The 18,609-nt window shown below is 43.0% G+C and overlaps 1 protein-coding gene across 3 annotated transcripts in view; it reads left to right on the plus strand.

Moving 5' to 3' along the window:
- The first annotated feature begins 2,779 nt into the window (after window positions 1-2,779).
- Window positions 2,780-18,609, plus strand: part of pemt (phosphatidylethanolamine N-methyltransferase) — a 152,201-nt gene continuing 136,371 nt past the window's right edge. For 2 of the 3 annotated variants that reach the window (XM_041229824.1, XM_041229825.1), the window contains exons 1-2: window positions 2,780-3,037; window positions 5,755-5,862. In XM_041229824.1, coding sequence (XP_041085758.1) covers window positions 2,957-3,037; window positions 5,755-5,862 — 189 coding nt within the window. In that variant the 5' untranslated portion in view covers window positions 2,780-2,956. The remainder of the gene's footprint in view (window positions 3,038-5,754; window positions 5,863-18,609) is intronic. The other variant, XM_041229826.1, reaches the window with a different exon arrangement.

Raw genomic sequence — 18,609 nt, forward strand, 5'->3', positions numbered from 1 at the left:
TGGCCACTCTGTGGCTTCTCTCACAAGTCTCCTTCTTGTTTGAGCGCTGAGTTTTGAGGAACGGCCTTTTCTTGGCAGTGCCTGGGTGGTGTGATGCAGCTTCCACTTCCTGATTATTGATCCAACTGTGCTCACTGGGATATCCAAACACTTGGATATTATTTTGTACCCTTTCCCTAATCTATGCATTTGTATTATTTTATCTCTAACTTCTACAGAATGCTCTTTGTTCTTCATTTTCCTTCAAATTCACAGCCTTACTAATGATCCTTCAACAGTGGGGTTTTTATCCAGAAAATGTGACAGCAACTTTAATGGTTCACAGATGGAGGCCAATGGTAAGGTAATTGTATCCTCGTTTGGGCAATTTCTTTCATCGGTGCAAACTGGGAGCTTCCACAGTACAAGGGTTGAATACTTATGCAAGCAAGATATTTCAGTTTTTTATTTTTCTTAAAAATATTTCCCAACATAAAACCAATGTCACCTTACAATAATTGATTCTGAATTTCAGTGTTTAAAAATAAAATATCAAACAGAACAGAATTTCAATGTACCATTTGTAATTCGGCAATATGGGAGAACTGGTCAGGGGTCTGAATACTTTTGCAAGCCACTGTATGTGTGTATATATATATATATATATAATGCTTACCTACCAGTGTGACTGATGTGCCTGCTTTTTATCGCAGATTTCAGTAAAACTACACCGATTAGTTAACAATGCAGCCCCTAGACAAGGGTATGTTATTCTGTATTTTAAAATGAACAAATAGGACTTCAAGTTACAAAAAAAAATTAAGTGAGTCATTAAAAAAGCAATAAAATAAACAGGACTGTATTTGCTGACTCAGAAAGGAAGGGGGAAGGAGGAGGGGCTAGAGTTCAGCCACTTACTGTTCATGGAAAACTAATTTAAATAAAATAAAACTAAAAATGCTATGTAAAATTATTTCAAAATCCAGACCAGTAAGTGGCAAAACGAGTCCAAAAACAGGTTATGCTTTTGAAAACAAAACTAGGGTTCTAATAAAACAAAATCAGAAAGCAATTCTCAACAGAAGTCGCGAATCTGGTAGCATGCAGAACTATGTGAATATTGAATAACACATGGTTTTTTTTTTTTTTTTTTTTTTTTTTTGTATTTAACTCGAATGTTATGGTTTAACTCTTGAGATGCACATTTAAAATGCTGTGTGTGTCTTGTGCAGTATTGAATCCTGCCAGAATAAGCGCATTGTTTTGAAGTGCATAATTTCAAAAACTAAATTTGATTAAAGTAGAAAGGGGGATATTTGTATCATGCGGTCAAAAATGACTTTTAGCAAAATCCGTACATGTTAGCGTTTAGTGCAGTCGCCTGTTCATGTTAATCAGCTGCCAGACAACTTGTTGATGGGCACTCGCTATATGATATGAACACGCTCAATAGGTCTGGAATAGGAATCCAAATTCAGACACTTCCCAATCCAGGAGTTAGGGATTATTATTATTATTATTATTATTATTATTATTATTATTATTATTATTACAGTTTTGCAATGATAATAATAATATTGTGCTTTTTGCTTGCCTAATAATTAGCGTCGTACATGTAAGTGGGATGAAGGGATCCTTCAAGAAGCTGCTTGATGAGATTTTGGGATCAATAAGCTACTAACAACCAAACGAGCAAGATGGGCCGAATGGCCTCCTCTCGTTTGTAAACTTTCTTATGTTCTTAAGTAAATATAATACAGTCGTGTACGCTCCAGCTCCAGCGCAGTGATTTCACTAAGTAGGTCGGCACAGATGCTTGCTAAACCCAATAACACGTATTTAGAAACATAAACACTGAACTGATTAAACTAAACTACAAACATCGAACATTTAAACTCCAGAAAGCAAACGTACCTAGTAAATACAACACATTTTTAAAAGAAGCAACGTCATACAATGATTTTTTTTCTTCTGTGTAGCCTACAGACTGCAGAACCACCGCACCTGATATTTAAATATGTAATTTAGCCATGTGTGCGCTCAACTCTCTCTCACTGTCAGCAGCCGGTAACGTACAACAGCACGGCTGTGGTTTGAAAGGGGATTAAACATTGTTAATTCGATTCCTAAATCGCAAAGTACTACAATGTGGTAAAATAAATAAATAAATAAAAAAAATATATATTTTTCATTACAGGAATGTCCTAAACAGAGCGCCCCTGGAAGAGCGCTCGCGAGCCCAATTTGAAAACTGCTGTGTGACGACACCAACACACACCTATCTATATATATATATATATATATATATATATATATATATATATATATATATATATATATATATATAATGTGTGTGTGTGTGTGTATGTGTACTAAACGTACTACATAACTGGGCAAAGATGCAAAGTTTATACATTTACATTAGTTAACAATCTGCAGCAGTTTTGTTAATGTTGTTTCTTTCTAGTGTGAATACTGCTATTAAAACGACTACGACTACTAATAATAACGTTGTGATAGTGTTGCCTGAAGAAGTGCGTGTAGTTTCTCGTTTAGCGTGACTAGAATGTGCAATAACAATACCGATAGCCCCCTTAGATTCTGCAACATGTGGCTTACACTTTCAAAAGATGTCACATTGTTAAACCAAATGTAAATTGTGTCACCTTAAAATCTGTAAATGTCTGTTTTTGTTGAAAGTCGTGCAATGGAGCATGGGAGTTGGATGCAAGTTGTACAATTTAGTAATACCGAATAAACTACAATATCCACAGGACTTTGAGTTTGAACATACGTAAATAGAGTGAGCTGTAAAGTACTCTAGACTTCAAACCTGTAAGACATTTTGCATGAAGAAGCGGTTGTGAAGCCTAAAAAAGAAACATTGTGTAGTAACGAGAAACAAACGTTTATACATTGAAAAGGCTTGTGTTTTCTTTTTTTTAAAAATCGAACGATACAGCACGAATCGTGTTCAATGAACAGTGCTTCCGCCTTTCTGCAACAGACGTCACAGTTAGATTGCTGTGGAGCACTGAATAACGTGGATTACAGTAAAGTACACGTCTACATATTTATTTGTGTATCTGTTTTAATTCCTCAGTTTTTACTGTAGGGCATGTGGGTCTATGTTGCTTGTGCAGTGGTAGAATGATGCTCGTGTGCAATTAACAGATGGTTTGAGAGAAAACAAAATGAAATTCCCCCCCGTCTTCACAATCAAAGTCAGAACCCCATTGCTGCCACAGTAGATGCGTTACTCGCAGGCGCGCTCAGTAAGATTCACAGGGTCTCTGATCATGTATAAATAACAGCGTGCTAGGAACTTAGCAACGCATAGCCGTTGTTAGGGCACAGGTGCTAATACAATGGATATTTACAGTGAAGGGACTTAAGTACCTGTGGCTGTTTGTGGACCTAAAACATTCAGTAATATATTTCAAATGGTATATGTTTAATACTTGTTTCAGTGTTTATTTATAAAACAGTTATAAACAATTATAAAACAGTAAGCAGGTGTACTATATGCATGAATTATAATTAATGCATGGAAACTAGCATTTTAATATCCAGAGGACCGGAATTAGAAAGAGACGCGTGATCCTTCATCGGACCCCGGCTCTGCCGTGCTCCGCTGTAGAGTTTACTCTGCTGGACTGCCTGTGTATATGTTTTCTTTACTGCCTTGAAGTTTAAAAATAAAATGTAGTATGATTTCTATCGGGACCTAGCTCTGCTGCGCCCCGCAGTTGTGTTGTATACACCGGCTTGTTAGGCACCCATGTATTGGTGTGTATTAGTTTCTTTACTGCCTTGTAGTTAGAAATAATTACATAAAAAGCGTGATTCCTCCACGGGAAACCAGCTCCGCTGTGTCCCGCTGGTGAGTTGAATCCGCTAGCTTGTTTCAGCCCGCCTACTAGGTGAGCTGTTTATCAAAACAAAACAAAGCTCTACAGGGTCCCGCTGTTGAGTTGAATCAGCAGGCTTATTTTAGCCCACCTACATGTCCTGCTTGGTCACCCGCCTGACATGGCGAATGTGTTCTCCCATAGCCGAATGGCTGTGTGTATCAGCCTGTATTTTGATCCTATTACTGCCTTACAATAAGAAAGCAGTACACTTTTATTCCTGCCTAACACGCCGCAGCTCCTTGAGCCTGTGCTCCACTCTGGCATACACTATGCTCTGCCACGTGGTGTGACAGCACGTGGTCCAGGACCAGGTTATCACCGATCTGCACCATGTTGCAGCACCGTGCGCTCCTCTGTACTGCTCTCCTGATTGCCTACCGCAGTCATTCGAGCTTGTATCCACCCGGCTGTATGTTATGCCCTACCCCGGGTTGTGTTGACTTCACGAGTCCATGCCTCGGTGCTTGGCGCCACAGCATGTCAATAACACTCGGTGTCCCTGATGCTTCGGTGCACCAGTAGTGTATTCAACCTCACTCAGTGTCCTCAGTGCGCCTGCACCCTTGGTGCCTCAGGTGGTGGAACTCATTTTGGAACATTTTGGGAAGGCACAGACCCTTGGACAGCCCCTTTCGAGGCAGCGACTGTCGCATTGGATTGCGGACACAGTCTTGACTATGATGGTGCTGGCTTACCCTAGCCCGTGCGGGTAGCCGCACATTCCATGAGAGGTGTGGCTATGTCACAGGCCCTCTTTCGAGGTGCCTACATGGCTGAGATTTGTGATGCGGCTAGCTGGGCTACTCCGCATAGTTTTTCCAGGTTCTATCGCCTAAACGTGATAGGTCCCTCATTGTCCTCTGTGGACACTAGGGTCCTTGAGGTACCCTCGGTAGGCAGGACCCTCGGTAGGCAGCTAGACACGGTGCCTACCCTGACCGCATGGTCACACACCTGAGCAGCACGTAGCTTACAACAGGGGGACAGGGCCGAAGCTGCGGCGGGCGATTGACTTTAACAACACAGTAATACAAAAACAGTTTTTAAATACAAAAACAGTACATATTAAATGTAAATATTACAGTACAGATGGGAGACAGCACACTGTCTGTTTGATCGTAAGACCTACACACATAGTGAAGGCCAACGCAGCCCGAGTACGTCTCAACTCAACAATGAGGGAGCCTCTGTGAGGCGTATACGGCTGGTCTGGCTGTAAGCAGCCACGCTGCAGGTAGTCCTGTATGCAAGCATGGGGACGCGCAGGCTACAATCAAAACAAAGCCCGACCTCCGGCCCACAGGCAGCTGGTAGGCTAACTTGACAGCGGGGACAAGGCAGGCCCAGCCCCGTGGAGTAACAGCGCTCTCCCAAGTAAGAGGGTGAAAAACACACACACAATCCTTAACAATAATACTTACCGTACAGACAGAGAAGCAGCCTGACAGGCGGAGCATGCAGGTGCTGATAGTTAGAAACAGAATAAAAAAGGCTATGAATTAAAGCTACTGATTCTGGGAAAAGCGGCGAAGCTGGCTTTCAGCACGAAGTACAGGGGAACTAGCAGTAACTTACGCAGCGCTTTTTTTAGAAGAAAAAGGGCTCAGTGCAACACAGAGAGGTCTTACCGTACCAATCGTGAGAAGCAAGATGAAGATTATGTACCCTTGGTAGGCGGGACCGAGGGGGTCACCGGGGGGAGGGTGCCTATCAACAGCTTTGATAGAAAGAGCTCAGTGACACCTACCAATAGGCAAGCGTATATTCCATTACGATGTTTTGGTGGCCAACTTCTCTTTCAGGGAACCAGGTTTACAGTAGGTAAACTAACGTTATCTACATTTCCGCTTTTGTTTTACAGATAGACCCTTCGGTGATGGCAGATGTGTTTCACTGCATTGATTTGACAGATCCTGATTTTTGCGTAGCTGTTCTTGCAATTATTTTCAACCCCATTTTCTGGAATGTTGTAAGTAGCACCTGTCTTTTATAGTTTGATAAGTTCATTCAACTTAAATGTCTTGCTATCCACATATTTGTATATTTCTTACCTTTATTGCTGCCACAAGAATTAGGAAAACAACTATGGGCAAATGTGGAATTTGATTCTAAATGGAGATGCAAATAGAGAATATCACGTTAAAGGATAAGGGCGTCTGCTAAGAAATAAAACAAATTAATAATAATAATAATAATAATAATAATAATAATAATAATAATAATAATAATAATAATAATACATTACACTTCCATTAATTGCGACTTTCCCCCCAAGTTAGTACTATAGTTCTTTCTCTCTCACCCAATTACTATAAGGTGTTACCTTTATAAGACATGAATGCTTATATGTATAGTTTTAGGCCTTGAAGTCTATAGTAGAGAAGGACTCTGTGTGTCTGATCATTACTTTATGGGTTTCAATGTGTTTGCTTTGGAGAGTTCAAACTTTTTATTTATCTTAATAACCTGTTCTGTTCAGTGTGTTCTGGGGGAGTTCCTGGAAGAGGTTAGCTGTAAAATTCCAACTGTTTGTTATTTTTTATAAATACTTTTTGCATCTCGTGTTTAAAAATACATTTTTGTTATGCATGAGGGACTAGCTTTGCACTGATCTAAGCTACCCTTTCACCTTAGAAGAACCTGCACTACAATGCTCTAACTCTGTAGCATGAGATAACATTTTATATTTTGAAATGTGGAGAACGTTTTGTTGGCCTTGATTCTATGACACAGTCCAAACATAATTTTATTATGTGCCATTTTGTAGTTGAGTATCTTTAAATGTGATTTTATAAATAACTCGTATGAAACTTACAGACCATGCTTATGCTTGGCATTCACTGCAGTGCAACCCCTTTATAACTCTGGAAGGCAGACCATATAAAACATGCAAGTAAGGTGTGGGCTAATGCTCTGGTAGACGCTGATCTTGTGAAGATGTAGCAGTCGCTCCTAGGGTTTATATATAAGCCCGTGTGAGTATAAGCTGCAGAATAGTTGCACACACACACACACACACACACACACACACACACACACACACACACACACAGTCTGCGCCAAACGCTTTGATCATGGCCCGCAGATTTTTTCAGCTGTAGTGTTTTTGGAACCAATGGGAACGTGCTCATCAGCATCAGCATCTGCTGCACCCCCCTCCCCCTCCTCTCTCTGTGGTCTCTTCTCTCCACTCAAATTGGCTTTATTGGCATGACAATAGAAAGAATTGTGTTACCAAAGCACCTACATGGCATAACCAACTAAATATATATATATACACACACAAACACACACACACACACACACACACACACACACACACACACACACATACACATAGTACCAGTCAAAAGTTTGAGTACACTTGCTGGAAACTATTTTTTTTTTCATAATTGACAATGTTTTACGTCGTTTACGTTTCTGTAAATACTTGAAAATGAAAACACATGTTACAGTATACAAAACAAAACATAAGAAGTATTAAAGCAATGTTGAAAAAAATTGAAAACCCCATTGAGATGTTGTGGCAGGACCTAAAATGAGCAGTTTATGCTCAAACCCACAAATGTCACTGAGTTGAAGTAGTTCTGCATGAAGGAGTGGGCCAAAATTTCTCCACGGTGCTGTGAGAGACTGATCAATAACTACAGGACACGTTTAGTTGCAGTTATTGCTGCTAAAGGTGGCGTAACCAGTTATTGAATCTAAGGGGGTGATTACTTTTTCACACGGGGGCATTGGGTGTTGCATAACTTTCTTTAATACATAAATAAAATAAGTATCAAAATTGTGTGTTATTTGTTCATTCGGTGTCCCTTTTGTCTAATAGTAGATTTTGGTTGAAGATCTGATAACATTCACTGTCAAAAAAATGCATAAAATCATACTGGGCAAATACTTTTTCACGGCACTGTGTGGGTGTGTGTGTGTGTGTGTGTCTTATATATATATATATATAATTACACACACATACATGGTCCAATGGTCCAGATAGGAGTGTTTCAGGTGTTTTATAATTTGGTTGACACTAATTGGAATTGTTTTTGCAGTGCTCTCCTGAAGCTGGCTGATGTCAGTGTTGCTCAGCTCGGTGAGCTTCAGGACCAGCTGGCTGAGGGGACTCCTTTCTAGGCTGAGCTCTTGGTATTGCAGGGCTTTATGATGGAGTGAGTTTGGATCACTATTTTTTAGATTAATCCAGTATTTTAATTCTCATTTTTGGATATTAATAATCAATGGATAAAGGCCTGATTCAGCCCTGCATGCACTGTCTGGTGTTTTTCTTCGTAATTTCATGATGTTTTTGCAGAACTCTGCATTCAGGGTTTCTCTGGGGTGTTTGTCCCATTTTTTGTAGTCCTGGTTGGCGATTGGACCCCACACTTCACAGCCATAGAGGGCAATTGGCTGAATCACACTTTCAAAAATTGAGCCAAATTTTGATGGGGGGGATTTATATTATAGAGCCTCCTCTTTATGGCATAAAAAGGCCTGCATGCTTCTCCTTTAATGCATTCACTGCCATGCATTAATTTCATTGTCATGTAGAGTGAGGCCAGGGACTGCAGACTGCTCCAGGACTGTGGCCAGCTTGTTGATATAGATGTTGAACAGTTTTGGACTCAGACTGCAACTCTGTCTCACTCCATGCTTCTGTATGAAGAATTCTGTTCTTTTGTTACCAATTTTAACACCACATTAATTTTATGATGTCATAGACTTCACCCCCTACACCACTTTGAAGAAGTTTATTAAATAGTCCTTCGTGCCAAACTGAATCAAATCCCTTTTTAAAGTCTATAAAGCAGGTGAATATTTTTCCTTTATTTTTTTGATGGACGTGTTTATTTATTAAGGTGTGTAGGGTGTAAATATGATCAGATGTCTGGTGTCTGATGTCTTACTCAAGACACTGTGTTTGGTAAGGAAGGCCAGTAATTCTGCAGAACACCTTCCCCAGGTTACTGCTCACACAGATGCCTCAGTAGTTGTTGGGGTTGAATTTGTCTCCACTTTTATATATGGGGGTAATGAGGCCTTGATTCCAGATCCCAGGGAAACTCCCAGCTCTCAGTATGAGATTGAGGAGTTTGAGTAGGGCTTCTTGCAGCTTGGGGCTGCTGTGTTTGAGCATCTCAATGCTGATGCTGTCGGGCCCACAGGCTCTCCTGGGCTTGAGGCTCTGCAGTTTCTTTTTGGGCTCTAGCAGAGTGATTGGGGTGTCCAGTGGGTTTTGGTTATCTTTGAGTGTTGTTTCTAATTCTTTTAATTGTTTAATGATTTGAATATAGTTAGGTATATTCTATTTTTTGGTAGAGTTCTTCAAAATATTTTTTCAAAATATTGCCGTTTTGGATTGTCAATTTTTTTTTCGGTTATTTGAGGTGTTTAATTTTAATTTTTTCCACAATTCCCAAAATGAGTTTTGGTTAATTGCTTCTTCAATTTGGGTCAGTTCTTTAGTCATGTATTGTTCCCTTTTCTTATTGAGGAGGTGTTTGTACTGCTTTAGAGCCTGGTGGTAGCTGAGGCATGGTTCATTATGACTGGGCTCTCTCTGTTTCTGGTTTGACAGCTGCCTCAGGTGCTTTCTAGCTGAGGCACATTCGCTGTTAAACCATTTTTCTTTGGGTTTGTTTGTTTTTTTTTAGTTTTGATTTTATTTCCAATTTTTCAAATATGTTGTTTTGGGATGAAGGTTGAATAGTTTGGCTGGAGGGTTCGGATCCCTGGTAGGCTGTTCTGATTTCTTTAGGTACAGCGTTATGTGGCTGTGGTCTGAGAGGGATGTTTGTGGCATGACTGTAAATGCATTTATACATTCTGGGTCCATGTCCGTGATGACATAGTCTACCACACTACCACCTAACACTGAGTTATAGGGGAATCTGTAGTCCCCCCCTGGTCCTGCCATTAACGATGTACAGATCCAGGCCTTTGCAGAGCTGCACTATATGCTTCCCACTGTTATTCACCACACTGTTGTGGCTGTGCCTTTGTGTGGTGATGTGTGTGTGGTACAAAGGGGTGTCTCCAAATAGGTGGCTGTTCCCCTCTGTGCTGATGTAGTCAACCTCTCTGCCAGTCCTGGTGTTGAGATCTCCACACAGCAGTACAGAGCCCAGTGTCTGGAAATGTATAATTTCAGATTCAAGGTTTTGAAAACCCTCTTCTTTGTGGTATGGGTAGTCTGACGGTGGCATATAAATTGCGCACAGATGGATGTCCAGATTGCTGTTTATAATTTCTCTTTTTATTTGGATCCAAATGTGTGTCAGCCCTCTCTTAACTGGGAGGATATAGTTTGCGAGTTCCTCTTTGTACCAGACGATAATGCCCCCTGAATCTCTGCCACATTTAATGTGTTTTTTTTTTTTTCTTCCATTTCTTTGTAACTGCTAGGACAGTGTGGACACATCTCCACGACTCCATGTTTCATGAAGAATTATTATTTCTGAATTGTTTACATTATGTACAAAGTCAGGGTCTGTGATTTTTGTTCCAAAAGTTGAGAAGCACAGGCCCTGGATATTCCAGCTACTTACTTTAAATGATGCAATGTTTAAGTTTTCATTATGTTTCACATTTGAATGTTTGATTTGTGGTCTATATTATTATTATTATTATTATTATTATTATTATTATTATTATTATTATTATTATTATTATTATTATTACTATGTTATGTTCAGACATGCAAATACACATGTATTACATATATACACACACATCACATATATATCAGATGTACCTACCCAAACACATGCTACTATTATTATATATACACCTGTGTGTAAATATATTTCTATATATACATACATACACAGATACACACCCATATACATATACATACAGACATACATATATACATTCATATATGTATATTTTTTGACACCTAATTAACTCATGAGTTTGGTACATATGATATTGAGCAGCTTTCTTATCTGGTTCAGTTCGGTGGATGCTGGGTTCCCCGCTGTGGAGGCTGCTGCTGCATAGCTGTCTGGCTGTGCTGGTTGCTGTTGCTGGCTGATCATTCTGCCTTTTCTGCGCTCCGCGTGGTCTCGGGGGTTGGGGGCTCCGCTTGATCTCGGGGGTTGGGGACTCCGCGTGGTCTCGGGGGATGGGGGCTCCTTGTGGTCTCGGGGGCTGGAGGCTTATTTGGGTTTGGGGGCGACTGGATGTGCTCCTGGTCTTGGTGTAGGTGCTGGTGGGGTCTCGGCACAGGATGGTGCCCTTGAGGACTTTAGCAAATAGCCTCCTTGTTGAGGTGCACCTGGTCAATGAGATGGTAGTGCCGGATGTTGCGGTGGTGTGCCAGGTGCATGTTTGGCAGCAGGGCGCAGCCTCGGGACACCTCAACGTTTATATTATGGCTGACTTGCTGTGGCACGTCTGCTCTGTGCAGTAGGGTGGAGATGGTAACCTTGGCTGAGGGGAACTCATCTGTGGCTTTAGCTGCCACCTGCCTCAGGGCTTTGGCCACATCACCCCTGTGTGCGCTGAAGTCGTTGGTCCTGGTGTGGATTAGGATATGCTTGGCATTGCTCAGTCTTCGCTCTGACAGCAAGTCCAGGGCAGTTTCTGTAGTTTGGCACCAGATCTTCTTTACTTTTCTGCCAGGGAAGAGGCGCCTCTCATTCAGGTACTTCCCATTCGAGTCACTCAGAATGATAATTTCTGCACCAGCCTGCTGTATGGTGAGTGTGTCAGTGTTTGGGGTGTTAGAAGGGGCAGTCTTTGTGTGACTGTGTGTGTCGGTGCTCAGGAGTGTAGTGTGTCTGTCACAGTGCTCAAGGGTGTAGTGTGTGTGTATACAACCACGAGTCCCCACATGTTGCTCACACACCACACCTCAGTGTGTGTGGTGGGAAGGTCAGGTGTGTGGTGTCAGTGTCCACCCACTACCACAACACGTCACAAAGAGAGTCGAGGAGGTCAGAGAGAAGTTCTCTCAGCTCCTCCAACACTTCCGACAGGACTCTTCAGGTGGTTGTGAGTGGGCTGTCCTCGACAGCTCCTCTCTCACCAACAGGAGCTCAGTCTTCAGGGTAGAGTAGTCCTTCTGTAGTCATCTCATCGCCGCTATCAGCTCTTGCGACTTGGGCTGAACCCTGGTCACCTCGTCTCTGAGCTGCTGTGTGTGACTGCTCTGGTTTTGGCTGGACGGGTTTTGCTCCCGGAACTCTGAACCGTTCCAGTACGACAGGCATTCCTTCAGGGTTTGATGGTAGAGGTTTTGGTGTCCGTAAAAGTGGGGGGGGGGGCAACGAGTGGGGGATGTTACTTCGCCCACGTCACTCACCCCTGGGAAGGGGGGGGGAGGGCGGCTCCCAGTCACGACCCTTCCCCCCCCCCCCAGGCTCTGACTTCTTTTTTCCGAGACGAAGAAAAAAGAGGTTTCAGTGACTGGAAACAAAGTGCAAACTGGTGAAGGCTGTTCTCTGTGCACTTGCACATGACTGAGACATTGAACGTGCACATTGACACGGTGACACCATGTGTAACTGTCTGTGTCTTCAAAACACTGTGATCTGCCTGCCTGTGACACTCCCCCCTTTCGGAAACGATGCAGGGGGGGGGAAGGTCTACGTCCCCACAGAACGTGTGTGCCAGGCAGTGTGTCCGTGCACCCCACGACAACAAACAGCAGGTGTGTCTTGACTCTGTTCTCCCCCTGCACAGTATAGTCTGCATCAGGGTCTCCGGGGATTCTCTCAGAAGTGTGTTTTTATATTGTCTCCTGGCCTTTTTAGGAGATTTCTTCAGGGAATTTTATTTCATAGTCCTGCTCTGCACTGAGAGTGCTCCTGGTGGGAGGAGCTATAATTGATACATTTGTATCAGTCTGAGTGGCAGTTGCTGGGTCTGGCCCCTCATTTTATTTAAATTCACCCTCTGCATTTTTTGAAAATGAACTGCAGTAGATGTGACGTTTGATAAGCCTTATTTATTTTAATTATGGTATTTTCTATCTTCTCTTCAATTTAAATTTAGACAGGCTTACCTTGGCTGTCTCTGTCTTCTCTGTCTTTCTCAAACTTCCGTTTTCTTTCTCCTGTCTTCTCTCTTTCTTGCCTTTTCTTTAAATCCTTTTAATCCTGATGTTTTTCTTCTTGAAAAATATCCTCCCTGTATCACCTAGCTGTTTATTCAGCTTTATGCAGAATTTTAAGTCACAAATCAAACATTTTTTCTGTGCAAACATTTAGAAGTAATATTTCTTTTTAGGAGCTCATCTTTCTGCTTGCTTCACAGAGCTCTCTCTCTACTCTCTCCCCGCTGTCCTCTCTGTCCTCTTTCTCCTCTCCTCTCTCTGCTCTCTCCCCACTCTCTCCATACTCTCTCCCCTCTCCGCTCTCTCTGCTCTCCTCTCTCTCCTCTCCTCTCTCTCCGGCACTCTCCTCTCTCTCTGCTGTCTACCCTCTCTGCTCTCGCTCTCTACCCTCTCTGCTCTCCTCTCTCCTCTCCGCTCTACTCTCTCTCTCTCTCTCTCTCTCTCGTGGAAATTGTGGGAAGAGCTTGCAGAGAGTTGGAAAGCCGGTATGGTAGGACCGGGAAATTTAAAACTTTATTTATTTAGTTAGCTTTTTTGATAGTTACTTAGTTGATCTTTTTGGGGTGTGTGTTTGTTTGTTCATAGGTTAGTGGTGTGTGTTTGGAGATCCCATTATGGGGTCTCATTCAGGGGGGCTGGGGGCTCTTGCCCGCCGACATGGGGTCCGTTGCCTGTCTGACCCTGGGGTTTCGGTGGAGGAGTGCCTGCTGGCAGTAGGAAAGGTGGTGGGGTTTGAAAATATTAGGTCAGCGTTAAGAATGAATAAAGCGCTGGTAATATTTTTAGTGGAGGTGACTCTGGTAAACAAGCTGGTAGAGGATGGCTTTACAGTGAAAGGTGAATTTGTTCAGGCTTCCCCTCTAGTAACCCCTGTAACAAAAGTTATTATTTTTAATGTGCCCCTGTTTTTAAATTATTTTCTAATGGCTCATTTTTTATCTCGTTATGGTAAACTTCTGTCCCCAATTAAGGGAATCCCGCTGGGTTGCAAAAATAACAGCGTTAGGCACGTTATGTCATTTAGAAGGCAGGCGTTTGTGTTATTAAAAGATCCAAATCAAGTCATAAATGTAGCCTGGAATTTTAATGTAGAAGGGACGAATTGTGTGGTGTTTGTCAGTTCTGAGAGGATGAGATGTTTTTACTGCGGAGAACAGGGACACCAGAGAAAAGCCTGCCCAAGAAGAGAGGCTAGAGCAGGAACAGGGCAGGAACAGGGCGATGCTGGCGGGGAGAAAGTCAGGGGTGTTGGGGGTGAGCGGGAGGAAGAGTCGGCTCCTGCATTGCAGCTGCAGAGCAAGCTCGTACCGACCGAGGAGGAGGTGATCCAGTTGCTGAAGGAAACCGGAGCAGAACCACCAACACCAAGGCCTCGCACAAAGAGACCCAGCCGTGGTCTGTCAATGACGGGTTCTGAGGAAAATACAGCTACTACTGAGAGTGGTGAAGAACCATTCAAAGTAGTAGTTAAAAAGAAAAGATTTAACCAGAAGGATGCAGAGCTGCTGAATGGCAAAGTGCAACCAGTGCAGAGCTCTGAACCCATGCAGACAGGGAGACTGCGAGCTCCAGACAGAGTGTCAGTCCCTCCCAATGCGGAGGAAGAGAACACAGCGGAGGGCGAGCTGGGCGTGGTGCAAAACTGTCCGCTGGCTGAATCTCAGCCGCATGAAATAGTGACGGCTGTGGCAGAGACCGGTGTCGAGGAATCGGAGGGAGCTGCGGAAGAGCGGATTCTCGGGGGCGAGCGAGAGGACAGCGCGGAAGAGATGGAGGGGGAGCTCTCTGACTCCTCGCTTATCTCAGACATCCCTGATAGCCAACCCATCAGTAAGAAAAAATTATATACGCTTGAGCAGGTAAATTATTTTATGAAAGAAACAAAAGGGAAAAGGGGAGTAGAAATAGGGAGTTTTTTCCCTGATTTAAGGTTATTTCTCCACTCTGCTCACGTTATCACCAGGAAAGCAACGAATTTCATCAGCCAAAATGTTATAGATTAAAAAAAAAAATTTCAGAAAATTAAGAAGGATTTTAACACCAGTTCAAAATCTCCTGTTTAAAAATGGCTGTGTTTTATGCAACTTCTTTTATTACTTGTTTTAGTCTGTTAGTTTTTTAAGCCATGATGGAAAAGTGTGTTTTTGTTTCTTTTAATCTAAACAGCTGTAGACAGTCTTAAGAGGGCACAGCTAGTAGAGTTTTTAGAGCAGAAGCAGGCAGGGGTGGTGTTTCTGTAGGAAACGCACTCTGATCAGGAGAATGAGGATGCGTGGCGAGCGGAGTGGAAGGGGCTGTGCGTGATGAGTCACGGCGGTAGTACTAGTGCAGGGGTAGCCGTGCTTTTTAAACCCAGCCTAGGGACAGTTTTACTAGATATGGAAGAAATAGAGAAAGGGAGGATTTTAAAAGTAAGAGCTAGGCTGGGCAGTACAGTGTATGTTTTTATTAATATTTATGCCCCCAATAGAGGGTGGCTTCAAATTTTATTTAAGAAATGAAAGCAAGCTATTTTAATATTAATAATAACGATGTGGTGGTATTAGGAAGAGATTTTAATTGTACTGTTAATTTTAATATTGATAGAAATAGTGATGAACCACATCCTCAGTCATCCAGAGAGTTGGCTGCAATGTTAAGAGTCCAGTGACCTGGTTGACATTTGGAGATGCCTGCACCCCAGTTCAAAACAATACACCTGGTCTCAATATCACACAAACTGTATATATAGAACGAGACTAGACCGGTTTTATACTTCTAAAAATTATTTAAATAAATTAATCAAAGCAAGAATCATCCCCAGTAGTCTCTCCGACCACCACTGTCTGTTAATTACAGTAATATTTCAATCAAAACCCCACAGAACATCTTACTGGCATGTCAATGTAAAATTACTACAAGATGTAAAATTCAGACAACAATTCAAACTTTTTTGGATAATTTGGAAAAAAGAAAAAACACAATATAAAGATTTAAGACAGTTGTGGGACATTGGCAAAATACAAATAATGCTTTTTGTCAACAATATATTATAAATGCAACCAGGTCACTGAACACAGCCGTGAGAGAGCTGGAGTCCAAAATCCTCCTCCTAGAGGAAAGTTTAAATTCAGAATTTAAAGAACAGACCCTGGAGAACCTAAAAGAGCAGAAACTCGCGCTGGGGAGCTTGCTGAAGGAAAGGGTGAAGGGGGCGATTGTGCGTTCCAGATTCATGGAGTTGAGAGACATGGATGCCCCCACCAGTTTCTTCTTCAACCTGGAAAGGAAGAGAGCGGACAATAGACAGCTGTGCATTATCAGGACTCCTGGTGGGAAAGAACTGCACACCCGAGAGGAAATCAGCAGAGAGGTGGTGCGTTTTTATAAGAAACTTTATATTAAAGAACTATGCAACCTAGAGGACACTGAGCAGCTGCTCCAGGGGTTACCCAGCCTCAGTGAGGAAGAGCAGATTCAGCTGGACGCACCACTGACCCACCAGGAGATGACTGCCCCTGTCAAGCAGCTCTCCAGCGGAAAGGTTCTTGGGATTGATGGACTGGCAGCAGAATTTTATAATATTTTTTGGAATATAAATGGGGAGGATTTGCTCCAGGTTCTGAGAGAGCCTCAGCCACAAGGAACTGCCTCATCTGGCGTAGGGCAGTGGTTACACTGTTGCCCAAGAAGGGAGACATTTGTCAGCTTAACAATTGGAGAACTGTGTCACTTTTATTTTCTGATTTAAAGAGTTTATCAAAAACAATCGCTAATAGATTAAAAACAGTTATTGGAACTGTGGTACATATGGATCAAACATATTGTATACCAGTCGACCACACCTACCTTTTTAAAACGCCGGAGGCCTTTGGGTTTGGCCCTGGTTTTATCGCTTATATTCGGCTTTTATATTCCACCATTTTTAGTATTTTAAAGATCAACAATGGGCTGAGTCAGCCCTTCTCTGTGTGCAGGGGTATAAGGCAGGGCTGCGCCCTGTCTGGTATGCTGTATTTGCTGATTATAGAGCCCCTGCTGCACTTGCTGAGGGTCAGGTTAGCTGGATGGACAGTGCCCCCCTCGCCCTCCACACCCTCCACACTCTCCTCTGCCACATTGAAGGTGTTTGCCTACGCAGACGATGTGACTTTGTTTTTGAGTGGGGATGCTGATGTCCAAGCACTGTAGCAGACTCTTAATGAGTTCCAGAGAGCATCGTCTGCCAGAGTAAACTGGGCAAAATGTGACACCTTCCTGTCGGGCAGCTGGGATGAGGGCACCCCTCCTGTCCTGCCTGAGGGGCTGGAATGGAACAGAAAAGGCATTAAAGTGCTGGGGGTGCACCTCAGAACAGAGAACTACATGAAGAAGAACTGGGAGGGTCTGTTGGACAGGGTGAGGGGGCGGCTGCAGAGGTGGAAGGGACTGCTGGCCCAACTGTCCCTCAAGGGCCGCGTCATGTCATTTCGCCGTCGTCGCTTCTTGACGGTTGGCTGCATGAAAGGGTCAGAGCCATCCAACGCCCTCTGTCTCGCGTGGCATGTAGCAGATTAGCTCCCGACAATCCAGTCCACGTCCTGATGTTGTCAAACCAGCATATTCTTGGTCTTCCGCGCCCTCTGACCCCTTCTACAAGACCTGTCATCACACTGCCTTCAATTGCGTCGTGTGGTTGTCTTATCGTATGCCTGAAGTATCTCAACTTGCGAGATTTAACGTGGCTTAACAGCTCACTTTGTGTACTAGCCAGCTTGTAAACTTGCTCATTGGTCATCAACTTCGTCCATGAAATTTTCATCATCTTTCTGATGCATTTGTTTTCGAAGGCCTGAATGCCTCTCTCTTCTTCTTTTTTCATCGTCCAAGCCTCACAACCATATGTCGCTACCGGCCAGACCAAGGCTTTTATCAAGCGCAGCTTGGTGGTAGTGCTGATTGATTTGTTTTTCCACATTCTTGACAGTTTAGCCATCGCCGCCAAACCCATTGCCAGCCTCGGTTTCACCTCACCCGCACAGTCAGCATCCTTTGTTAATCTGGTCCCTAAATACACGAAAGAATCCACCTGCTCTAGCTTTCCGCCATCCACTATGATCCCAAGTACTTCATCAGTGTTTGTCATCGCTTTCATTTTTGCTGTGTTGATTAGCATATTGTACTCCTTTGCAGCCGATTCTACACGGTACAGCAGTACTTGTAGTTCTTCCGGTGACGTGGCTAATAATACAATGTCATCAGCGTACCGGAGATTGCTGATGGTCTTCCCACCAATCCTGAGTCCTTCGATAAAACCTTGTAGTGCTTTCCGCATCACCTGTTCTGCCAAGATGTTGAACAGACATGGAGAGAGGTTACAACCTTGCCGGACCCCTTTTTTGATTCGTAACCAAGCTGACTCGAGATTGGCTGCCCTCACAATAGCACTCTGTTGCCTATACAGATTCAGAAGCAGTTGGACCAGGTGCGGTGGGAAACCCGTCTCAAGCATGGTTAGCCAGAGCTGATCATGCCGGATCAAATCAAACTCTTTCGTGAAATCTATGAAGCAGGAATACAGCGATTGGTTCCTTTCATTCGCTTTTTCCAGAATGATCCGGAGGTTTGTGATCTGGTCACGCGTGCCTCTTTTTGGCCTGAATCCAGCTTGTTCTTGGGCAGTCTCTCCTTCAAGTTTGA

This window comes from Polyodon spathula, chromosome 26, assembly GCF_017654505.1.
Source record: "Polyodon spathula isolate WHYD16114869_AA chromosome 26, ASM1765450v1, whole genome shotgun sequence".
In the NCBI taxonomy this organism is placed as follows: domain Eukaryota; kingdom Metazoa; phylum Chordata; class Actinopteri; order Acipenseriformes; family Polyodontidae; genus Polyodon; species Polyodon spathula.